This window comes from Leopardus geoffroyi, chromosome D3 (genome assembly GCF_018350155.1).
Source record: "Leopardus geoffroyi isolate Oge1 chromosome D3, O.geoffroyi_Oge1_pat1.0, whole genome shotgun sequence".
NCBI classification, from domain to species: domain Eukaryota; kingdom Metazoa; phylum Chordata; class Mammalia; order Carnivora; family Felidae; genus Leopardus; species Leopardus geoffroyi.
In genome coordinates this window covers 19,311,947-19,336,698 of record NC_059339.1, presented here as the reverse complement: position 1 = coordinate 19,336,698, position 24,752 = coordinate 19,311,947, and the positions used below count along the sequence as shown (strand labels likewise).

Genomic DNA, 24,752 nt, shown 5'->3' with positions numbered 1-24,752 from the left:
TGGGATCACCTGTTGGGTGGGGCCATCCTCTGCCCGCTCAGACATTCTTCCTACCCTCAAGCTGCTGCTGACACTGCCATGTCTTATGCCTTCCCAGGTGAGGAGGAAGTGGCTAAGCAGGCCTAGGCTAGGGACAGAGCCCTGTGTCTCTCCACTCTAGACCCCTGCCAGCTGAGTGGCCTGCAACACAAATCCCCTGACATCCTGGCTGGTGGCTAGCCCTCAAGGACAGGTTATGGGCCTTGGTCCCTGGAGCTTGCCCTGTCCATCTTCTCAGTCACCCTGGTCTGCAGGTGATGTCCAGGGGAAAAGAGCTGAGTCATGGCACCCCGTCCCAGGGCCGTGGAAGATTTCATGGGAGTGCGTTTGTCCGGTGGATTCCATCCCAAGCCTGTTCAAGGGCAGTGAGTAACAAGACAAGGCCTGCTTTGACTGTGCGACCCAGAGTGTGCAGCAATACTCCGTAGGGGCAATGAGACCTCTATAGCTCTTCCTGTCTGTCAGCTGCCACAGCCTTGCAGGGTGGTCATAGCTGAGGTGTTACAGATAGGGACTGTGGGGGCTCCTGGGCAGCCTAGATACAGCTAGCAAGGAAGCCAGGGATGGAGCAATGACTCAGGGAGTGGCTGATCCTTATTCTTGGCACATGGAGGCCAAAGGGGGATGGAAAGCAGCGTCCAAGGTCCCTGGGCTGGGCATGCACCTACTCCTGGCTTGAGATCTCTTTGTTGGCCTGGTCAGGGACATGCAGGAACTTGGGTGCAGGTATCAAGTGGCCAGGTGTGCACTGTTGGGCTGCGTGGCTTGAACCAGGTCTGGCGAGGTCCGGGCCCTGCCTTTCCAGGCTGCTCAGGGGGGTTCTTGGGCCCGAGGTGCTGACATTCCCAGATAGGCGGTGGAACCGGTCTGGACGCGAGGCCCCAGGCTGTGTTCCAGGAAGGCACCCTTGGCATCTGCTTGAGGGCTGTGGTGAGGGCTCTCAGGTCCTGGTTCTGGTCTGGTGCTGGCGGCACCTCTGCTGCGTTGCCTCAGGAACCATCTCTGGGACATTGTGTTTGGCCCTGGGGTTCAGACACTTTGACAGGAGTGGGGTGTACCCAGCCTGGGGCTTGCTGGAGGGGTGTTCGCCAGGAGACCCTGCCCTTTGGAGAGAACTGTGTCCAAGAGAGGGGGACTCCTTGCCCCTGGCACCACACCTCTCTTTCCCTGTTGGGGTCACACCCCTCACCTGCTGCCACTGCCTTGGGAACCCCAGAAGTCATGCTGTCATAACACCTCCCATCTCCTACCTAGGGCCCTCCCAGAGCTGTGTGAACTTTAGTCATCTGCTGACAGGCCAAGTCACTGTGTCTCCTTGCTTCCTCAACATCAGCCCCTGGGGCTGTCCTCCCTGTCAGACTGGACCTTTTAGAGGACAGCCTGCTCTCCACCCTGCTTAGACACTTTCAACGGTCCCATGGGGTTGCTGAGTGACTCCCAGCCAGCTTCTTGCCTGCTCTGGGACTAGGTGAGCATGAGAGTTCTGCCTTCTCCTGCCCCTTTCCTGTCTCTGCTCCTCCTTGGAGGTGCCCTCCCCCAGATCCCAATCCCAGTTCAGAGGCACCCTGAGGAGCTCTGCAGGGGCTGCAGGCGTGGCTCTGGGCCACTCCTAGGAATGGGGGGGTTCGGCTGAAGCTGTGGCCCAGATTTTCCCAGGCAGACAAATCTGGCCGTGTCCCAGCCTGGAGCTTCTTCCGAGGACCAGGAGCTTTCCTGGGCCCCTGCCAGCTCCGGGCCTCAGGTAAGCCCACAAGGGTCATGAGGAGTGGTGTGGGAGTTTGAGGCCAAGTGCTGTGCCCCACCTACTCTCTGGCCTCAGTTTCCCTTCCTGACACTGATTTGGGTGAGAGCCAGACTTCTGGATTTGGACATTCTTTTAGTGAGTCTTTGGGAAAAATGTGGGGTGTGTGTGTGTGTGTGTGGGGGGGGGGTTGGGAAACGGAAGCCCAGTCCCCAGCAGGGTGTCTTCCGCAGGGCTGGTGATGTCTGCTTGCAGGGTCTGGGCTGGTGTCTTTGCTGCCCTGGCCAGGGAGGAGGGATGGAGGTCAGTACTGCCCACCCCTCCCCATACTCCCTGGCAGTCTGAACCTTGCTGGGTGCCCCCTGTCCCTCTGGAAGCCCACTTGGGTCCTTGGGTAGATGGATGGATGGATGAACAGATGGATGGACAGGGGAGGCTGGAGTACAGACTTTAGGAAGTCATGTCTGGATCACCACAGGGGCCTGAGGGGAGAAAGGAGGGCCGTGAGGGGGGCGGTCTCACCTCACAGCCACAAGCCCAGGAGAAATGAGACAATGTCCCCAAGGTGTCCCATGGGCAAGGACTGGGGGGCCTCCTTGGCAAGTGTGCCTGTGCCCATGCTGGGAAGAGAGTCACTGGTTTCTGTCCTGCCCCACCCACCCCCACCACATGTGGTGGGAAAGTTCTGTGTCTGGAAACAGACCCCACATGTTCCTGGCCCAGCTCCCAAGGCCCCTCACACCTCCCAGCATAGCTATCTCTGTTGGGAATCCTTAACCCTGACCCAGCCTCTAGGGTGTGCTCCGGGGGCATAGACTATCCCCTGGAGCAGTGGTAGGGAGAAAGTCCTGGTTGGCACTTTGGAGAGAGCCTTCTGCTGCTTTTTGGAGGACTGAGGAGCAGGTGATACTGACAGGAGGGAGTGCAGGGAGGAGGCTCTATAGTCCAGCCTTCAAAGGGTGGTGCCTGGATTCAGTCAACATGGAGAAGAAAGGCTGGCTTGAATCCCACTGGGGACGTAGGGTGGTGGTCTGCTGTGTGGCTGCCCACTGAGCCTGGGAGGGGAAAGCCCTTCCATGCTGGCTTCTGGAGGCCCCCCATGTGGGAGGGCTATCCCCTCCCAGGCTCCGTGCAAGTGAGACTCCACTCCTAGACCATCTCTGGAACACTGTGTCTGGCCCTGGAGCTCAGACCCCTGAACAGAGACGAGGTGAACCAGAGGCATCCCAGCCTGGGGCTTATTGGCCGACACTCACCTTTCGGAAGTAACGGAGATTGCCACTGTCCTCACACCTCTCCTTCCTTGTGGGGGTCACACCCCTTGTCCGCTGTCACCGCCACAGGAGCCCAAAGGCTCACTGCTGTCCCTCCCTGCATGGCCTGGAAAGGAGTCAACAGGGAAACAGTGAGCAAGTGGCTGACCAGCTTCCTTCTGCACCGCCAGCCTCCAGGGCGTCACCCTACTAGCTGATGGCAATTATAGCCAACACTCACCTAGCACTTCATGCTTTCCAATCCACTTCATTTCTACAACATCCCCAAGCAGGATGCCTCTGTCATTCCCACTGGACAGGTAGTCAGTGACTTGCCCAAGGCCCCACATCAGACGAGGGGCAAGATTCAGATGGGACGAGCTGGCTTGAGAGCCTGCATACCCCGTCTCCTTGGCCTGGCCCACGTGGGCTTCACCACTTTGTCATATGACACTCACACCACCGAACTCGAGCCTTGCTCTGGGCGAACCCCCTCTTGGCTGTGCCTGGAGATTTCACACAAATGTGGGAGAGTCGGACAGCCTCCTCTTCGACTCCAGAGTTCATCTGGGTCAGAGGAACCTCACAGAGCTCCCTGGGGAGGACCTCCCTGGGGAGGCCTGTTTCAGGTACACTATCTTGATTTTCAGGAGAGCAAAGAGGCTGCCTGATCGAGGTGTCTGTCTGGAGCAGATTCTGCAGACACCGGCTTCTACTGTCTGTGAGGGAGACCCCAGTTATTTCCTTAGCTGTTTCAGCCAAGCCCTTCCGGCTTTTGTGGCCACCTCCCCAGGCAAGGTGTGGGGCTTCCATCCGCTGAGAAAGGTAGGCCCTTGCCCCATGGCAGCTTGTCTGACAATTTTACAAGGAGATTGTGGGTGTCCTTTTTGAGGGTACAATGGAAGCCGAGCCCCACGGTCTGTGGCAGGCCACTCTGGGGGCCCATGGATGGTGTCTGGCTCTGGGCTGAGGTGGGGGTCACAGAAGGGATCAGGCCAAGCTTGTTCCTGGTGGAGTTCCCTGCTTGGCAGTGGCTCTGACTGTGGGACACATGGAATCTGGGGGCTCCCAGAGAGATTTCTGTTGGACATGGGGTCTTTACTGGGATGGGGCCTTGAGGATAAGCAGGGCAATTTAGGAAGGGAGAGATGGCGCTGGGAGTTTCTGGCAGAGCAAGTGGCCGGGGGCTGGAAGGAAACAAAGGGACATATTTTTTTCTTTGAAAAATTTTTTTTAATGTTTATTTATTTTTGAGAGAGAGAGAGACACACACAGAGTATGAGCGGGGGAGGGGCAGAGAGAGAGGGAGACACAGAATCTGAAGCAGGCTCCAGGCTCTGAGCTGTCAGCACAGAGCCCCATGCGGGCCTAGAACTCATGAATGGTGAGATCATGACCCAAGCCGAAGTTGGAAGCCTAACCAACTGAGCCACCCAGGTGCCCCCAGGGACATGTTTCTGAGGCTTGACTATTGGCTGTGCCCTGTGTGGTGAGGGTCAGGATGTGCCCAAGGCCAGGCCAGTGGCAGTCCCCTGACCCTATTAACCACCAGCCCTCCCCCCTGACCCCAAACAGGTACTTGCAGAGCCATGAAGAAGCGGTATGTGGTGCTGGCCCTGCTAGCTGTGGTCCTAGTGATCTTCATCATCATCCTGTGCCTTTGCCTGCTCTTGACCTCCAAGCCACAGAGTCACGTCTACCCCAGGGCAGCTGTGGCCACAGATGCCAAGTATTGCTCAGAGATTGGGAGGTGAGCAGGCAGGGCGTGGGAATACAGGAGGACCACTGGAAGTGGATCTGGGCAAGATCCTCATCCCTCTGAGACTCGGTTTCCCCGTCTGTACACGAGCTACCCGGACAAGGGGTGTCTGATGCACATGGAGCTGCCTGTCCTTTCCTTGGACCTTCACAGCAGCCTCTGGTCAGGGCAGAAGGGGACACTGACTCCAAGAGCAGGATGTGGATTTCCTGGTGCCCAGCTGGGTCCCTTTCCTCAGACCTCTGTGCCTTTGGATAAACTGCTGTTTTATGCTATTTTAGACCCCTATCTCACATTATGTACAAAGATCAGTTCCCAAAAGACGTAAACAGACAAAAAAGATTGCTAATAAAAAGTAACGTTTTTCCGTTTTCTTTCTATTATAAATGTCATGCACATCTGTTTGCTTGAAAGGAAGAACATATAAGCCCATTGGTCTTAGAGTGACATGTAAAAACCAAAACTACAGTTTCCTCTTCCATCCTCCTTTGGGCAGTGTGGCCAGAAAGGGTGGAGTTGGGTGGGAGTGTGCATGTGTCGGGGGGGTTGGGGAGCCCGCAGGTGCTCACTCCCCACCACCTGCTGCCGGTAGGGACATGCTGAGGGACGGTGGCTCGGCGGTGGATGCTGCCATTGCGGCTCTGCTGTGTGTGGGGCTCATGAACGCCCACAGCATGGGCATCGGGGGCGGCCTGTTCCTCACCATCTACAACAGCACCACGCGTGAGTGCCCACGGGGAGTCGGGGAGGTAATTGGCAGGGGCTGTCCATCTTGGGCTGGATGTGGGCTGGGGGCAAGCAGAGCCGGGTGGCCCCTGGGCTCACACGGGGTGAGGGGTTGGTGTTGGTCTGGACTGCCCACCTTCTTCTCCTTCTAGGAAAAGTTGAGATCATCAACGCCCGTGAGGTGGCCCCTGGGCTGGCCTCCGAAGGCATGTTCAAAAGCCCGGAGCAGTCACAGAAAGGTGAGGTGCAAGTTCAGGTGTGGGTGCAGAGCTGGGGTGAGCTGCCAGGAAGGCATGGGCATGCCCCTGTCTGATGCTCGGGACAGTTCTGGCAGTGCTGATGTGCACCCTTCCCATCCAACCCTTCCTGGCCCGACAACACCCTCCCGAGGGTGAAGACATGGAGCTTCTGTTATTTCCACTCAGGCCTCTCCAGGGTGCTAGGGCATGGAGAGAATAATTATTATTTCAACAACTTGCACATATCGGGGGGCACTGGGGCCAGCATGCTGCTTAGCTGTTTTCACCAATGGGCCCCTTGAATCCTCCCTGTATGCTTGGGAGTCAGGGGAAGTGCTGTGTTGATTCTTATTTTATAGGTCCAGAGAGGTCATGCAAACCAACTGAGGTCACACAGCTGGATGGTGCTGAGGCCCAAATTGAACCTGGGCTGTCAAAGTCCTGAATTTTTCAAAGGCATCCAAGGCTTTCATTTATTCGTTCATTTTGTGGAGATAGCTCCAAAAATGCAGTCGAGTCTATCTTTTTTAACAAGGCCTTCATGCAGAGAAGAGGCCCCCAACCTCCCCATGCAGCTGAGGGGAAGCCAGTGGCCAACAGGGGTTGCAGCTCCAAGGACCCAAAAGGAGGATAGGAGGAAAGCAGGATAGGAGATTAGAGGCAGGACGAGGGGGCTGTTGGCCATAGCAGGTCTGATCCCTAGTTGCAGGCTCTGCCCCTCGGGCTGGGGCCCTAGGTGAGGCCCTGTGAGCAGCCCTGTTGGAGTCTCCTCCAACATACAGCCTCTTTGAATTTTTATATCCCCTGGGAGACTCAGAATGTGTAGAAATGAAATCATTCAGTGTGATTGCTGGAATCTTACAGACTTAGCACCTTGTGGATGCTCGGAATTCACTTATTTAATGAGGACTTATTGGGAATCTCTTAAAATGTCAGGGGTTGTTCCCCAAGCCTGGGGACAAAACAAAGGCAACAGATAAAATCCGTGGCCCAGCCAAGCCAGGTGGTACCAGAACAGCAGAGGTGGGAAGGGCTGGAAGGCGTGCAGTTCACCAAGTGTAGCCTGGTCACGGGGGAGGTGTCTGGGCAAAGACCCAGGGTCTGGAGTGGGTGAGGATAGCTGTGCAGGCGTCTGGGGGAAGAGCAAGTGACCCACATGGGAAGATGGGACAGAGAACTGCGGGAACTAGCAAGGCTGCAATGGGCGACCCCAGGGTCAGAATGGCTCAGGTGGTGTCAGACCTTATGGGTCATTGTGAAGACCCTGTCTCTTGTCCAAGAGAGGTAGCAGTGGCCCCTGGGGTGTTTGTGGGGGTAGATCTAGCCTATGTCTGGCTGAACCCCTTGGGCAGCTGGAGAAGGGGCAAGGAGCAAGCCGCCTGCCCATCAGGTGACCCGTCAGGAGGTCACCACGATGACCATGGGGAGATGAGGGTGTTGGGAGGTGGTTGGTATTCAACATACCTAGAAGGTGGAGCCTGTGCATTTGCTGAGAGGTCGGGTGTGACACCAACTCCTATACCAAGAGTCCTGGATGACCCCTGGTCTTTGATCTGCACCTGGAAGCATGGGGTGCCCCTAACAGAGGCCAGCAAGGCTGTGGGGGAGTGGGTTTGGGTGACAGTCCGGAGTTGGGTTTTGAGTGTGTTAAGTTTTTTTTTCAACGTTTATTTATTTTTTTGGGACAGAGAGAGACAGAGCATGAATGGGGGAGGGGCAGAGAGAGAGGGAGACACAGAATCGGAAACAGGCTCCAGGCTCTGAGCCATCAGCCCAGAGCCTGACACGGGGCTCGAACTCACGAACCGCGAGATCATGACCTGGCTGAAGTCGGACGCTTAACCGACTGCGCCACCCAGGCGCCCCGAGTGTGTTAAGTTTGAGATGCCTTTCTCATGGGCAGGTGCATCCTCAGATCAGGCCATCGGGGGAGCAGTCCAGGCCAGAGAGTAAATTTAGAACTGGCAGCACATACATGAAATTTGAAGCCCTGATCTGGGGGAGGTCACCAATACGGTGAGTGTAGACGGAGGAGACCCTAACAGAGCCTCGCATATGGGATGCAGAGGTGACCCTGGAGGAGTGACTGGCTAAGTAAGGTAAAGTTGAGAGAGGACCCTGGTCTGGCAGTGTGGGGGTCACTGGTGACCTTGGTTAGCAGGGTGGTCTGAGACCTATTAGCCCAAGATCAGGGCAGCATTTTTTTTTAAGGTGGCAGGAATCATGGGCCGGGTGTCAGACCTTCTGAAATGTGCAGACATACAGACCATAACAACCTGGCTCTCAGAACCTTGTGCCCAACCTCAGGATGGGAGAGGTAGTTCCAGAGCTGCAGTCACCTAGCCTGAGTGTAGCTGAAATGGCCCTGGTCATCCAGGGGTGAAAGCAAGAAGGTGTCTGGGAGCAAGGGCCTTTCTGTATCAGTGCCCAGCTTAGGGCATAGTGGGCCGTGGGGGTGGGTGGGGAGCAGGGTCCAGGAGTCTGTTTCCAGTGGAATTGTGGGCTCCTCTAAGGTCAGCTGCAAGAGACAAAACTCTTTATGGTCAGATGGGGAAACTGAAACCCAGTGAGGGTACATATAGGGCAGGGAGTCGGGCTCAGGTCCTGGGTCTGGGACAGTAGAAGGGAGGAAGGTAGAGGCCTTGTCTTGGAACTGGCTCAGTGTCGAGGGTGGCCTGGGCTTGCCCTGGGGACTTTGGTGGGTTCCGGTGGACCCCTTGAGTCTTATGGGATGAGAGGCCTTGTGGGCTAGGAGGCTCAGACTAAGAGATGGTAGGGGTCTGGCTTCCCCACAGTCTTGTTGTGCAACTGTGGGCCTGGCACAGGATTTCAAACCTGGTAGCACCTGCAGAGGCAGACATCTAGTCCTGGGACAGCAGGACTGTGGCCTTGTCACATATCCCTGGCCAATCTACACTCTTGCCAGCGGAGTCCACATATGACAATTCCATTTCCTTCCTAAACCTCACTGATCCCATCTGGAGACTGTGCCTAGGTTGCTGCTGAGGGAGAACACCCCTCCTGATGTCCCCTGACTGGAGCCACTAACTGTCTTCCTGTCCCTCTGCAGGAGGGCTGTCGGTGGCAGTTCCCGGTGAGATCCGAGGCTATGAGTTGGCCCACCAGCGGCATGGGCGGCTGCCCTGGGCTCACCTCTTTCAGCCCAGCATCCAGCTGGCCCGCCAGGGCTTCCCTGTGGGGAAGAGCTTGGCGGCAGCTCTGGAGAAATACAGGGCTGTCATCGAGGAACAGCCTGCACTGTGGTATGTCTGTGGGTGCTGGCCTGCCCTGGGGCACAGGCTGGGCAGATGTGGCCCAAGGTCCCTGCATGCCATGAATGACTGGCAGAGGGATGAGGTCTAGGATATAAAAGCCTTTCCCAATGTGTGTGGGATCACATTCTGAGCCTGGTGCCTGGGGTCCCGGCTTGTGAGTCCTGAGTGGCAAGGGACTCTAGGAAGCATTGGCTGGACACCAGAGGATGACTCACCTGTGGACAGGTGCTCACTGCCCTTCCTTTGATCTCCTGTGTGGTTGGGTGGGAATGGCTGGCCGAATCACCCTGCCTGCCTGCCTCACGGGAGCCCCTCTGCCCCAGTGAGGTGTTCTGCCGGGATGGGAAGGTGCTGCGGGAGGGGGACAGACTGACCATGCCGCAGCTGGCCAACACATACGAGACGCTGGCTTTGGAGGGAGCCCAGGCCTTCTACAATGGGAGCCTCACAGCCCAGATTGTCAAGGACATCCAGGCGGCTGGTAAGTGGGCAACCTCAGGGACCCTAGGCAAGGAACTCAGCAGCAGGAGCTCTGAGCCAGAGCTCAGAGGACTTAGGTCCTCTGGTCCTGCCCGACCTGGGCACTGGGCCCTCAGGCAGTGCCTGGAGGGAGGGGGGGTCACAGATATGTCTGCAGTCAGTGACAGGCCACATAGATCCATAGATCTTGGTTAGGTCAAAACTGAGAGACCAGTGCAGTTCAGGAGGGAAAGTCCTCTGTTAAGTTAAATGAAGGTCTAGGCTGGAACTGGGGCTGAGGAAGCATTGAAATGCAGATCTGAGGGGACTTCCCCAAGCAGGAGGTGGTACCTGAGCTACAGATGAGCTTGGAGAGAGGAAGAGCCTTCCTGGCAGAGGGAATAGGCTAAGGCCCAGAGAGGATGAGCTTTAGTTATCCCTGAGGGTCACAGTGGATGAGGGTGGGCTTGGTGAGAGACGCACTGGAGGGGCTGCAAGCAGAGACAAGTTCTCATGACTTTCAGCCAAGAAGCCTGGTGCTGCCTCTCCCTCCCCAGCTGTGGATTTCTTCCTGCTGTTATTTTTGTCAGAGACACAGAAGAGAGTGATTAGCATGTTGACCTTTACCACTGAGGCAGGAAATTAGCCTATAAATACTTGGTCTTTCTGGAGCCAGTTCCCTGTAGAATTAAAGAGCCTCCTTTCACCCACCTATTAGTAGTCACTGGAGGATGGGACTGAGCAGGGGAGAGATGGGAGCAGATACTTTCCACTTAGAGAAGACTCTCTGGCCGCCAAGAGGAGAGAAGGCAGACCTGGAGGCCAGTGGGGCAAACAGATAGAGGGCAGATGGCCTGAGCCTGGCAGTGGAGAGGTGGTATCATCAGGGAGCACAGAGGGACTGGCGGATGGGGCAGTGGGGAGGGGGAGGAGGGGGGCCCTCAAGAGCGGGCAGGGCTTTCAGCGTGATGGTCCTGTGCTCCCCTCAGATTGGGGGCCCCATCCCTGTGTCCACCCATTGAGCTGCTGTCTCATTGCAGGGGGCATTATGACCACCGAGGACCTGAACAACTACCGTGCCGAGCTGATAGAGCAGCCACTGAACATCAGCCTCGGGGACGCCCAGCTCTACGTGCCCAGTGCCCCACTCAGTGGGCCGGTGCTGGCTCTCATCCTCAACATCCTCAAGGGTGAGCCCTCCCACCGTGGCTCCGCAGGAGGCGGTGCAGAGTGACCAGGGCTGTGAGAGGCGATGATCAGGGGCTGGAGGAGGAGGAGGAATGGTTGGGAGCTAAAAAGGTACAGAGCAGTGTCCTGGGGTGGGAATAGCCATGCTGGTCCAGAGGACGCATCTGGTAAATCTAAGTGGTCATCCCAGGCCCTGGGGTCCCTTACTCATTCCATTCTTACATTCCTCCAAAGTGTCCACTGGTTTTTATTAAGCATTCCCTTCTCAAGCTGGGCCAAGTGATTCAGGGAGGTGTGAGCCTACCCTGGGGCACCCAGCTGTCTCCGCAGAGGGCCCCGGGACTGCTAACATGCCCCCATCTCTGCTCAACCAGGGTACAACTTCTCCCCAGCAAGTGTGGAGACACCTGAACAGAAGGGTCTGACCTACCACCGCATCGTGGAGGCCTTCCGGTTTGCCTATGCCAAGAGGACCCTGCTTGGGGACCCCAAGTTTGTCAATATGACGGAGGTAAGAGGCAGGGGGTGGCCCGTGATGGGTGCGGGAGGGCCTGCCATGGATGTGCGAGGAGGGCTTCCTGGGACCACCCCAGCCTCACACATGCTTTCACCACCAACTTTGGTGGTGGACCTACCATGTGCTGGGATGGCCTGGTGACGCCCGAGTTTGGCCCTCTGCCACACGGAGCTCACAGTGTGACAGACTTGACAATGAGTAATTAGTGTCCCCTACCTGTGTCTGTGCTCCCACCTTGGGGGCTGTACCCTTGTCCTAGAAGGGTTTGGAGTGTTCGGTGCTGAGGTGGGGAATGCATGGGGACGTTGCAACCCTCAAGGGTAATGAGGAGGATGGCTGAGGGGGAGAGGAGCAATGCTCTGGGCCTCGGCCACTGGTTCTGTGGTCACACCCAGGAGCTAATGTGTCCTAGGCCCTACACGGATCCTGCACAGCCCAACCCACTCACTGCCAGATCCAGGCTGGGCCTCCATCAAGACTCCCATCACCGCCCTCCTTACCTACTCGGATCACCCATTCCGCGGTAGACCTGCAGATTCCCTCACACTGGCCTGTACCTCTCAGCTGCTCAGCAGCCTCTCTGCTTTCCCGGATCTCTTTTTTTTCCCCAATGAGCATTTTGTACTACTCCCGACTGCAGCCGGTGACCCGGTGTCTCATATCCCTGAGGCTGCTGCATCGCACCCCTATCTGCCATTTGGCCTGGCTAAGGCCAGCTCCTCTGCTCATGCACTTGCTGACTCGGCAAGTCTCTCCTGCAACACTGCTCTGCCTCTGGCGTTCCCAGTCTGTCCTTTCAGACGGATCATTCTGGAGCGAGAATCATACTCTTATTGCTTCAGAACCTTCAGCTGCTGACCCCATTCCTTGGCTTCTGCTCAGAGCAAACTTGGCCACTCTGTCCCTTTCTCAAGTCCTCTCCCATCAGGCTGTGCCCTTCTTGCTCCACCACCACCCCCCACCATGACCCCTCACCCTGCCCCCTGAGTCCAACCTCAGTTTCCCCTTTGGGCACCCTACTGCAGCATCTCACACAGTTTACCACCTCCTTTGCTCAGCTTTTCATTTTGCAAAGTTGTAGGCTTTTGCCACATTTCCTTCCTCTCTCTCTGCCTCCATCTACCCCTTTATCAATATGCATGTGTTTTTTGGGGTATCAGATGGTCAGTCACTGATATCACACTTTGGGTTGTCACTCCTAAAACTGAGGACTCCTATTCCCTGACATTGAGAGGACTTGACCTGTTAGATACCTGTATTCCCAACAGTCCCAGGGTTGTTAGGTCCAGAGCCCGTCCAACTCATACCTTACAGTTGCTGTTTATGTCCCTCTGGTCTCTGAGCCTACACTAGGCCTCTTGGCTCTTTTGCTGATTTTTAAAGCCCAAGGCAGTCATCTTGCAGAATCACTCCACATCCTGGATTTGACTTTGTGTTTTCTTAGGAGTAGATTCAGGCTGAACATTTTCCCTGTGGGATGTTGCTGGAAAATTCTGGAGGCATTTCCTTTGCTTAGTCCCCAGGGGCCTTCCTTGTTGGCTCCTGTCTCATCTACTCTCCTCTTTCTCTGTCCTCACCACTGTGGGGACCCTATTCAGGGTCATGGCTTTTTTTTTTTTAAGTTTTTGTTTGTTTGTTTGTTTTGTTCTTGTTTTTGTTTTTTTGCTTTTTTTTTTTTTTTAGAGCACACAAGCTGGGGAGAGGGACAGAGAGAGAGAGAGAGAGAGAGAATCTTATGCAAACTCCATGCTCAGCACAGAACCCGATGCAGGGCTCAATCCCATGACCCTGGAATCATGACCTGAGCCACAAATGAAGAGTCAGATGCTCAACCAACTGAGCCACCCAGGTGCCCCCAGACTCATGGCTTTAAGCAGCCACCAGAAGCTAATGGCTCCATGTTTATCCCTCAGCCTGATCTTGCCCACATGTAGGTCTACCACCCACCTGAGATAGGCTCTTCAGGGTCCCAAGGGCACCTGTTCAAAATCAAGCTCTTGACTGTCTCCTACACTGGCCATCTGCAGTGTTCATCTCCTCAGTTAATGGGCACTCTGGATTGAAGACATTGGGGCCATTGATTCTCTCCCAGCTGGGGTGTCATAGCCTCCCAGTTGGGTTCTACCCTTATACCTTCACATAGCTGCCAGAGGGGTCCTGTGACTCACCAGTGTGGTCACTCTTCTGTCCCAGGACCAGGTGGCTCAGAGCAAAAGCCAAAGTCCTTATAGGGCTTATGAAGACTTATAGGATCAGCCCCTGTTGACATTTTCTACCACCTTGACCCTATTCACCCTCTATCACTCCAGGCCTGCCTCAGGGCCTTTGCATTTTATCACTCAGGCCACATTCACAGCTCTTTTCAGATACCACCTCTTCTGAGAAGCCCTCCCTGACCACTTGGTCCCCACCTCATCCCTCCCTATCCCCTTTACCTGGCTTGTTCTTTCCAACATGTCCCTGCCTGCCTTGGTCTTCCCTGCCAGGAGGGCTGGGATCTGTACGTCTGTTCCCTGTTGATCCAAGCACACAGCACAAGCTCCATGAATGAATGAATGATTGAATGCTTCAAGAGTGGGGTGTTGTGAGGTGGACAGATAAATACTGAATTTCTGGACTACAGTACAGACAAAGGCTGGAAAGAGGGGATCAGAGGGCCATGTGATGTTGAGGGTGCAGGAGGGTTGTGGTCAGGGCCATGTTGGGGGCTTCCCAAGAGCTGCTCGCACAAGCCTGTGCCCCCTCCCCACCCCCCCCCCCACCTCCTCAGGCCAGCTCTGGGGTCTCGGCAGGTGGTCCGCAACATGAGCTCCGAGTTCTTTGCCGCCCAGCTCCGGGCCCGGATCTCTGATGATACCACTTACCCGTTCCCCTACTATGAGCCTGAGTTCTACACGCCTGATGATGGTGGCACTGCCCACCTGTCCGTGGTCGCAGAGGACGGCAGCGCTGTGTCGGCCACCAGCACCATCAACCTCCAGTAGGGGCTGCCGGGTGACCTGGGTGGTCTGGGGGCTGCTTGCATGTCCTAGAAGGGGGCTCCATCGACCTCTTTCATGGTGGGAACTGAGGCCCCACCTTGGTAGAACATGTACCCTCAGCCTCACCGGGAGAGAGCTGGAGCTTTGGGGGGTGGATAGGGGCTGGGCAGGGTGGGGCTGGGTTCGCCATAGCTGGCTGACTCAGCTGGTCTTCAGCTTCGGTTCTAAGGTACGATCACGGGTCAGTGGGATCCTCTTCAATGATGAAATGGATGACTTCAGCTCCCCCAACATCACCAACCAGTTTGGGGTGCGCCCCTCACCAGCCAACTTCATCAAACCAGGTGTGGGGCAGGGGGCTCAGGTGGGGAGAGGGCTGGTGTCCTGGGCAGGCAGCTGACCAGCATCTCTGTCCCCACCCATCCACCTGGTGATCACAGGGAAGCAGCCACTCTCATCCATGTGTCCAGCGATCATCGTGGGCCGGGATGGCCAGGTCCGCATGGTGGTGGGTGCCTCCGGGGGCACGAAAATCACCACAGCCACTGCGTTGGTAGGTATCACCCATTTATCCCCCCAGCCCCTGTCCCTGGACCACACTGACCCCCTCACCGCCCCCCCTGCCACCCCCAGGCCATCATCCATAGCCTGTGGTTTGGCTACGATGTGAAGCGGGCAGTAGAGGAGCCCCGACTGCACAACCAGCTTCTGCCTAACACCACGACCCTGGAGAAAGACACTGACCAGGTGGGTAAAGAGTCAAAGAAATAGTCACAAGGTGGGGGTCACAAGGTGTCCTGGGAGGGAGGCCTGGATCTCCTGAGTCATCATGGAGTAGACTGCCCTTCTGCCTGGGGCAGATACCTTCACACCTACTGCCTGGGCCATCTTGAACCCCTGTGGGATGTGAATCAGTCTACTTGCTCCGGTGAGACCCAATAGGACCGTCTGCCCCCAACTTGCTCTTCCTGGCCACTGGGGCAGAAATGGCACTACCTGTGTGTTTCAGTGTGGGTCTGTGTGGTTCGCATGGCATCTTGGGCCCTGCTGAGGCCTCTCTATCCCCTTCCACCTCCAGGCGGTGGTTGCAGCCCTGAAGACCCGGCACCACCACGCTGAGGTCACTTCCAACTTCATCGCTGTGGTACAGGCCATTGTCCACACGGCTGGTGGCTGGGCAGCTGCCTCAGATTCCAGGAAAGGCGGGGAGCCTGCTGGCTACTGAGTACTCAGGGCGGGCAAGGCTGACTGGCGACCTAAGGATGAGATGTCCGCTGGGGCCAAAGTGGGACTTTGAGGGGATTTGCTTCCCCTGTGAGTGATAAAGCAGTGCAATAAATGGGGGCCACACCATCAGGCTCTGGGCAGCCTTGCCAGCCAGGCTTCCATATCCCTGGACCTCAGCATCCTGTGTGTGTGAAATGGAGCTGTCAGGTGGGGAAGGGTGAAGAGGTGGGATTCAGAGGTCTTTACCCCTCAGGTGCTGGAGCTAGCCTCAGAATTTTCATGAGAGCCCAGTGGGAGGGTGGGTGAGGGGCGGGGCAGACCCATCCCAAACATTATCCTTCTGTACCCTGAGCCTCAGGGGCCAGGTCGCCGCTTTTCTGGCCCGGACAGTGGCACTTGCCAGCATTAACCACCAGGGGGTGTCACAGCCCCGGAGTTTACTGGGCCAGAGTGCACCCAGCAGAAAAATCTTGTCAACTCTGCTACCTCTTCAGCCTGGTGGGTGCCCCCGCTCACACTGTGGAGGACACATGGAAGTGAACCTGAGGTCTGAAGAGTGGGATTGGGCAAGAGGCTGGAGCAAAACTTCTTAGTCAGAGTCAGGTTCCGGGGGATTTTCCAAGCACAAACCTAGAATAGAATGAAATTCAAGCTGTGATCAGCTCCAGAAAGAGGCCCAGTTCTCAGGGAACAGTGAGCTGGAAAAGGTCCCCAGATCCTGAGGGTCAGAGCTGGACTGGCGGGCAGCCAGAGAATGCAGCCCAGGAGCGGGGCCTGGAGGGGCAGTGGGCCACAGCACCCTGCCCCCTCCACCACAGGCCAGCCCCTCCTGCCCTCCCTTGGGGTCTGCTAACTTGTCTCCTACAATCAGTTGTGATGCCTGATGTGAGGAGCTGTGAAAGGCTAGAGGGGGTGAGCAGGGGAGGGGGTGTCACAACCTGATGGCCAGATGTCCCCCTGACCAGTGAACATGAGTGGGAACCCCTGAGACCAGGGGCACAGAGGCCGGGGGAGACCAGGTCTGGGCTCTCCTTCACAAGGCAGGAAAACCCGGTGTTTCCAAAGTGCTCACAAGGAAATGGGGTTTATATCTGCAGCCTGGGCCCTGAGCCCCAGAGGGTAGTACTGCTGGGGTCCCCCGGAGACAGGATGGAGGCTGGGCTGCTGGGGTGTGCAAACCTCCTCAGCCTTCATTTTGGTGCCAGAGGAAAGGCCATAGCCCTGTTTGCAGAAGAGAAGACTGAGGCCTGAGGGGCTGGTCTTGTTCCTGCTGGAGGTGAAGCTCCTTGGGCTCCCACATGTGGGCAGAGTGCATCCAGTTCCCCAGACCCCACGGGCTCAGCTGAAGCCTCCCTCAGGTGCTGAGGGACTTGCTTTCCTCTCTCTTTCCTTCCCATCATCTCCTACCCCTCCCCTCCGGACATGGATACTCAGGACCCTTCTCAGCTAAGCCTCCCCAGCCGCATCTCTAGCCAGGCCTACCTTGATGCTTCTTCCTTTCCTGGGCCTTTGTTCCTCCAGCCCTCGCACCCTGGCCTCAGCCTGACCAGGATGGCTGGGGAGAGGAGGGGGGATGTCCCACTCCTGATGCCTCAGACCTGCTGTCTCTGCCGCCCCTGCCTCCTAGCGGGTGGGCTGGCACTGGCCCAGGAATGCACTTTGTTTCCTGGTTGAGCAATGTCACTGTGCTGTGGGGGATAGTGGGGGCAGGAAAAGGTGCTCACAGCCCTCCCCATCCCACAAGGCAGCTGTGGGAACGGGCCTACTAGAGAGCCTGTCCAGGCTGACCAGAAGCTTGGGACAGAGCCCGGCAGTCTGTGTCGCTGAAGGGGCATGGTTTCTCTGCTATACCAGGAGGTGTAGAGAGGCCTGGGCAGGGCAGTGCTCAGCTGGGAAGGAAGACAGAGGACATACGGGGTGGGAGGGCATGGGGGCTTTGTGAGTGGGAGTCCAGCCTGTGGCCCCTGCACCCTGTGCCCCTGTGAGCCTGGTCAAGAGGGGATTCAAAGGGTCCCCTCTCCCCCAGCAGCCTCCCTGTTGGACACCCTGAGGTCTGGGCAAGGGAGGGCCTAAGCCAGTGTCCCCAGGAGAGGAGGCACTGTCACCACAGACACAGGGAAGCAGACACATTGCCAGGGGAGGGCAGAGAGGCAGATGGGAGGGCAGCCTTACTCTCTGGAGGCCCATGGTGGCATTTCTAGGACAGCAGGCCCCAGGGGTAGTGGGTGCCAAGGGCTGGATGCAGGCCCTGTCTGCATTCCTCACATAGACGTCTTGTAGTCCTGGGTGTTTGATGCAGATTGGGAAGCTGAACCCCTTCCTAGCACCCTTGTTCCCTGGCTAGGCTGTGGCTGAGCTGGGACTTGAACCTGGGTCCTGAGTGACATCGCCTAAGGTCCTCCCTCCCTCTGTCTCTGGCCCCCTTCAGCCCTACCTCTGTGTCCCAAACATCTCCACTGTCCTCTGACTCTGAGGATACTAGGGCAAGCTGTTGCTGGGCAGGGTCACACCAAGAAGGCAGGAGTCGGGGTGCCACTCTGGCCCCCTTGTCTCTCTGAGCCTGATCCAGTGGAGGGGACTGGGCAGGCAGGCCTGAACCCTGCTGTCCTGGCTTTGCTGGGAACTGGAGAATGGCCGTGGGGGCTCTGGGCATCCTGCACCCCAGCTGTCTTGTGGGCAGTAGGCGCCAAGTCCTCAAGCACGTGGGTTGGGATAGCCCTCGGGAGGAGGGGTGTTGGTATCATCAAGGCTTGCAGGAGGCAGGCTGTGGGAATGAGGGAGTTAACGGCGGTTGCTTTCTCCTTTCTGGAAGGAAAACTCCCCACAAACGCCCTGGTCCCTGGCCTCCCGCCAGGGCCAAGAACAGGGACTGAAAACTGGAAGTTCAGGCGTGTGGCCAGCTCTGCCTCTCATAGCAAGCGTTAGAGTCGGGCAGCAGCCCTGCCATCGCCAGCTGTCCGTCCATACACCCACCTGTCCTCTGGCTGCCTCTGTTCGTTGGTAAACCTGTCTGTCCACCATCTGTAATCCCGTCTCTGTCCAACCTTCTCTTACTATCTTTTGTTCAGCTATCTGGACTGTCAATCCATTTGTTTGTCTGTCTCTGGCCTCCATCTATTTGTTCATCTGTCCAATCACCTGTGAGTCTATCTGCCCATCTTGTTCATTCATCCACCCATCTGTCTGTCTACCTGCCTTCTCTCTCCACCCTGGACCTCAGAGCCATGGCCCAGGGACGCAGGGCCATGGTCAGCATGGTCCTTCTGGGATTGGGGCTGGCCCTAGCCATCATCGTGCCCGCCGTGGTCCTCTCTCGCCACCATGCCCACTGCGGCTCCCAGGCCTTTGCCCACGCTGCGGTCGCCGCTGACTCCAAGGTCTGCTCGGAGATTGGACGGTGAGTAAGAGGTGGGTGGGAGCTGGGTGGCTCTCAGTGGCTGGCTCCTCCTGGACACTTTGTGACCCGTGGTGAGAGTGTGGAGAAGGTGCAGGTGTGTGTGCATTGGTGGTGGGGGTCACGTGAGTTTGGAGTCCAGCAAGGAGGCAGCCCCAGGACCCTTGCATAGAGCAGGAGAAAAGTGTGCGCAGAGGACAGAAGGGGGCTTGGGGATATTGACAGAGGTGGTGTGTGAGTCTATTCTAGCTCCAGGCCTCGGGAAGCCCCAAGAGGGGACTGCCACAGTGTCCCTGGTCTGGCCCGGGCTGACCCTGATGACTGGCACTGGCCCTTCAGAGAAGCCACACAATTGTCTAAGGCTGGGGTTTTCTTCCAGAAGTATGGGTGAGTCCTGGCTTGCCAGGGTGCACTCAGTGCTGCCCGGGGCCAGTCTCTCACCCTGACCCAGGATCTAGGAAATCTGCCCTTGCTAGCACCATGTCCCCCACAGCCTCCCCTTCTGATGTCAGGGCCTGGGCCCAGCCAGTGACTGTTTGATGTCTGGGGCCGGGGCAAGGTGGGTGGTGGAGAGGGGGCCTGCATTTCCTATTCTTTTCCAGGAAGCCTAGCCCATGAGAGGCTTCCACTGCCCACCAGAGCAGAACATAGCAAGATGCCCCTCCTGGCCCTTGGCCCCCAGCCCGGGCCTGTAAGAAAGAAGCCTGAGAAATCATTCCCTCCCTGCTGGCCGGGTCTGCTTCCCGGAATATCTGCCTCATGGATCACTGTCAGGATCAGAAATGCATTATAAACCGAGGGGACAGTCCCAGCACAAGGGGGAGCACGGCCGAGTCCTGGCCCAGCCACTGCTGGGCAGGTGGTGTTCTGGGCTGTCTTTGTTCTGGCTTCACCTTTCCTGTATGCTTTATCCTTCTGTTGCATTAATTTGCCTTTTCCTTCCTTCCTTCCTTCCTTCCTTCCTTCCTTCCTTCCTTCCTTCTTTTGTCTGTCTGTCTGTGCATCTGTTCATCTGTCTCTGGTCCTCTGACCTGGTCTTCTGGGCTCTTCTCAGGGCTTTCTGTCTCCTCCTTCAGGGCTCCTTCTATGATGACAGTGGCTGAAGGTGGCAGCTCAGCGACAAGTGGGGGACAGGCTGTTTGGTCTCCCCAGGGGCCTTCCAGGTGATGGGAGGGGAGTGAACCTCCCCTCCCCCATGCTCTGGAGAACATACAGAGGTGTTGTGCCCACCTGAACCATAGCTGTAGTTGCAAACCAGGCAGGGGCTTCAGGCCCCAGAGACCAGTGCTGGGGACATGGTCCCCAGGACTGAGAGCCGCTGCCACATTTCTTTGAGGGGGTTTGGGCCCACTGTGTCTCCCCTTGGAGAGGTTCTTGTCTTGTGGTTCTCTGTGGAATGTCCTGCTGTGCATGTGTGAGGGTCTGCGGTTGGGGTCTCTGCTCTTGAGCCCAAGATCTTCCCTGCAAGTCTCCTTGGTGAGGAGGGCGGATGTGGTTTCTCCCAGGTGTTTTGTGTACTTGTCAAACAGCACTCTCAACTTCCTGTTCTTGTTTTAAGAAGCCAGGAGTGGGAGGGAGCCTGGAGCTGGCCCCAGCTGCTGTGGAACAGGGGGTCAAGAGACCCTGGCTGGGCTGGGGTCCTCCTGGCCAAGATTCCCCTTTGAGGGCTCCTGGCCATGTTGCTGCAGGCTCTGAAGGGAGCTGCCTGCCTGAAGCCCACTCTCCTTCCTCCCTGCTGTCTCCAGCTTCCCTACCGCCATCTCCTTTTAGCAGCAGGCCTCCCAGACCCGAACTCCTCCTAGCCTACCGTGCCAGGTCTGTTCCTTTGGGGCCATGATTTCTGCAGCCAGGGCCCCTGGGGGAGGGGTCTTAAAGTTGGCATGAGTAGAGACCCAGCACCACGAGTAATGGGTAAATAGACACATGGTGACAGTGAGGTTCCTTTCTCTCTAGTCTGTCATCTTCCAGCCTTATGGCCCAATGTGTTAGGCTTGCATGCAAACTGGGTGTTCTGAGGCTCTGAGCAAGTGCTTGTCTTCTAGGGAGACTGCATGAACTTCAGGGTAGTGTTGGCTTTTCGGCTCTGTGACATATACCTGCCACTCAGAAATACCTGCCCTCCCACAGGATCCTCGGTGGGAAGATTCATTGCTTTTCCCAGAATCCAGTGGGATTCATTGCTGCACTTGATTTATAAAGAAACTAGGCCTGCACAGGAGGGAGCTGCCTGGTGTCACAGAGGGAGGAGGCCTCTGCAGGGGTGGAAACTGTCCTGGGCTGCTGGAAGGGTGGGGTCTTCTCAGAATCCTCCACCCCCTGCCCTGGATTCCAATGTCTGCCTAGCTCCTAGCCAGCCTGTAAAGGTCAGAGCTTTACTGATAAAGGGAGTAGTCGTAGAAGAGGATGGTGGGGTCCAGAGCACTCACCTTTTAGGGCACTGGAGTCTGGGCTAGCACTGGGCTGTGGAGGTGGGGATGGGGATGGGCCCCTGAGAGCTGGGTCTTACCAGCTGCTCCGACCCATCCAAGGATCTGTGGGTTTCACTCTCGGCACAGGGGTGAGCAGAAACTCTGGCAGGCTCTTGCGGCCTTTGAGCCTCTGTGAAATGAGACTCATGCTGGCACTTGCCCCCTTAAGGGCAGGCATGAAGCTTGCCTGGCCCATAGGAGATGCTCCCTTGATGGCAGCAGTCTGACCACTGTTACAGTAGATTGGATTGGATGTGGGTTGACATCTCAGGGTTAGGAGTAGGACCCAGGGTCCGAGCAGGGGACCCCACTGTGGAGTAGGTTCATAGCCCCTTCCCCTCCCAGCCCCTGTGGCCCTGGTGGTTCTCTGGACTCCCGGCCAGCTCACCGGGAAATTGCTGCATTTCCTTCCCTCAGGGCTGTGGCTGTGGAAAGAAAAGAACTTGTTTGCCTGGGCAGTGTGCACCTGCATGTGTGAATGTGCACATCTGGGGGTTTGTGATAGCAGTGATGGTGACAGCAGCCTCTCAGTTCCTCGAAGCCAAACATGTTCAAAATTCATGATCGTTCTGCACTCTAGCTCTCTACTGGTGAGAACTGCTCCCACTCACAGGCTCCGGGAGCAGGCTGGCTCAATTGGTAGAGCATGGGAATCTTGCTCTCAGAGTTGTGAGTTGGAGACCCACGTTGGGTGTAGAATATACTTAAAAAAAAAAAAAAAAGAGCCAGGCTCAGGGAGGTTGAGTTATGTGTCCAGTATCATGTAACTGGTAAGTGGGAACTCCAGCCCAGGTGGCCTGAGCCCCAGCCATTATGCCTGTGGACATGGATGTGTACAGAGTACAACTCAGTGGGCCTTGCGGGTGCAAGAATGCTTCTCTTCCCAAAAGGTGCTTCATCAAATAGGAATGAGCAGCACCTACTATCTGCCAGCCATTGTGCTGGGGTCACAGTGGTAACCCAGATGTTCAAAGTCCTTGCCTTTGTGGTGGGTGAGACAGACAATGAACAAACCCATGCCTAATGCTGAGGGTTGGAAGTAATTCTTGGTCATCTGAACATCCTCTTTTATGAAGTTTCTGTTAAAATCTTCTGCCCATTTTCCTATCAGGTTGTTCTTCAAATGTATTTTCTGTGTTATCAAGACAAATAATTTTTCTGTCTTTTAAGATATGCAATGACTGTTAAGTCACCCTTGCATCCCTGGAAGAACCCCATTTGTTCATGATTTTAATATCATTTTTATTTGATTTGCTAACTGTTTTTAAAACTTAAAAGCCCCACCCAACATGGGGCTTAAATTTACGACCCAGAGATTAGGAGTGGCATACTCTACCAACTGAGTCAGCCAGTCACCTCTGATTTGTTAACATTTTGTTTAGGATATTTGTCTTTATGTTTATGAGAGATGCTGGTCTGTATTTTTCCTTTCTTATAATGTCCTTATCAGGTTTTGGTATCAAAGTTATAGTGGCCTCATAAAAAGAGCTGGGAAGTGTTCTCTTTTTTCTACGCTCTAGGAGACAAGGTTTTGTTGTTTTTTGCTTTTTTTGTTAATTTTTTTTAATGTTTATTTTTGAGAGAGGGAGACAGAACACAAGCAGGAGAGGGGCAAAGAGAGAGGGAGACACAGAATCTGAAGCAGGCTCCAGGCTCCAAAGTGTCAGCACAGAGCCCGATGTGGGGCTCTCGAACTCACAGTCTGCGAGATCATGACCTGAGCCAAAGTTAGATGCTTAACCAACTGAGCCACCCAGGCGCCCCTGTTGTTTTTCAAGATTGATGTTATTTTCTCTGTCTTTTTTAATGTTTCTTTATTTTGAGAGAGAGAGAGAGAAGAGAGAGAATGAGAACCAATGGGGGAGGGGAAGAGAGAGGGAAACAGAGGATCTGAAGTGGTCTCTGTGCTGACAGCAGAGAGCCCAATGCGGAGCTAGAACTCACGAAACCCGAGATCGTGACCTGAGCCAAAGTCGGACGCTCAGCTGACTGAGACACCCAGGCGCCGAAGTTATTTTCTCTTTAAATGCTTGGAAAAATGTACTGGTTAAGGCTTTTGAGCTGGAGTTATTTGTGTATGTGTGTAAAGGTGTTAAACAATGGATTCTAAGGCCACCTGCCTTAAGCAGAGCAGGGACCTCAGGTCTGGGTTCCGCTCGGCCCATCTCCTGATAGCTGCCAGCGAGATGTGTGGGGGCACCTTCAGCCATGCAGTCTGCCACGGCTGAGACCCAGACCATCACCAACCATGTGAAACCACTACTGGAAGAGCAGGAAAAGAACAAGTTTGCTACTTTTAAGGCTGTGGAGTTCAGGAGCCAGGTGGTCATGGGGAGGAAATACTTCATCAAGGTTCAAGTTGATGATGATGAGTTTGTGCACATTTGAGTATTTGAAAGTCTCCCACAGGAAAACAAGCCCTTGGCCTGGTCCAACTATCAGACCCACAAAGCCAGACATGACGAGCTGGCGTATTTCTAGTTCCCATTTTGAATAGGGCCTGTCTGTGTGGTTCTGTCCTCTGTGAATGTGTCTGGGATCATGAACAATGCGATTTCTACACTGCGCCACTTGAGGGTAGAGGGAGATGTCATGCACCTCTCCTAAGTTTCATTAGGAGAGACAAAGTCAACACATCAATGATCTTAACTACTTTCAAAGAGGGCTTGTATTCTCTTTAAATATATATTTTTAAATCTTTACAAACTTAAAAATAAATAAATACATAAACAAATAAATAAATAATGGATTCTATTACTTTCTTTTAGAGATTTTATTTTTAAGTAATCTGTACATCCAACTTGGGGTTCAAACTCATGACCCTGAGATCAAGAGTTCCATGCTCTGTGGACTGAGCTACCCAGGCACCCCAATAATGGGTTCTATTTCTTTAATAAATATAAGACTATCACATTTTTATTTCTTCTTGTATCCATTTTAGTTAATTCTTTGCAAGGGATTTGTTCAGTTTATGCAAATTGTCACCTTTATTGATAGACAGTTGGTCAATACCATTTTCTTATTACCTTTTTAATGTCTGTTGGGTCTGTAGTGAGTCCTCTTTCATTCCTGGTATTGGTGATTAGTGTTTTCTCTCTTTGTTCTTGACCAATCTTGATAGGGGTTTTATCAATTTTAGTGTCTTTTTGAAGAATCAACTTTAGTGTTGTTGATTTTCTTTATTATACATTTATAACCTTTTACACTAGTTTCTATTTTTATCTTGATTCTTCTACTTCTGTTGAGTTTGAGTTGCTTTTCAAAAAAACTCATCTTGAGATACACAAATTATAAGATGGGTACGTAGGTTATTGATTTTTAAACTCTTTTCTGATACATGAAAGCTATCATTTTCCCTCAAAGTTTGGCTCAGATGCATTTCACAAGTTTTTTGCAGTTGTGGCTATTTTCCCCCTAAATGTTTATATTTTTATTTTGAAAAAAATTTAAATCCACAGAAAAATGGAAAGAATACCCATTTACCCT

At 55.0% G+C, this 24,752-nt stretch overlaps 2 protein-coding genes and 1 pseudogene across 3 annotated transcripts in view; all 3 read left to right on the top strand.

Moving 5' to 3' along the window:
- Window positions 1–1,098: 1,098 nt before the first annotated feature.
- On the top strand, window positions 1,099–15,573 carry GGT1 (gamma-glutamyltransferase 1). The gene is made up of 14 exons (XM_045457165.1): window positions 1,099–1,507; window positions 3,684–3,858; window positions 4,609–4,783; window positions 5,385–5,515; window positions 5,671–5,757; window positions 8,828–9,020; window positions 9,356–9,513; window positions 10,532–10,681; window positions 11,054–11,190; window positions 13,989–14,176; window positions 14,394–14,521; window positions 14,618–14,730; window positions 14,811–14,924; window positions 15,256–15,573. Exons 3-14 carry the CDS (start codon window positions 4,623–4,625, stop codon window positions 15,400–15,402), a joined length of 1,707 nt encoding a protein of 568 aa, XP_045313121.1. The 5' UTR covers window positions 1,099–1,507; window positions 3,684–3,858; window positions 4,609–4,622; the 3' UTR covers window positions 15,403–15,573.
- A 2,565-nt stretch (window positions 15,574–18,138) lies between these two features.
- GGT5 (gamma-glutamyltransferase 5) overlaps window positions 18,139–24,752 on the top strand; it is a 30,511-nt gene continuing 23,897 nt past the window's right edge. The window contains exon 1 of one of the 2 annotated variants that reach the window (XM_045457391.1): window positions 18,139–18,801. In XM_045457391.1, the coding sequence (XP_045313347.1) occupies window positions 18,629–18,801 (173 nt within the window). In that variant the 5' untranslated portion in view covers window positions 18,139–18,628. The remainder of the gene's footprint in view (window positions 18,802–24,752) is intronic. The other variant, XM_045457389.1, reaches the window with a different exon arrangement.
- On the top strand, window positions 22,080–23,998 carry LOC123588339 (annotated as a pseudogene).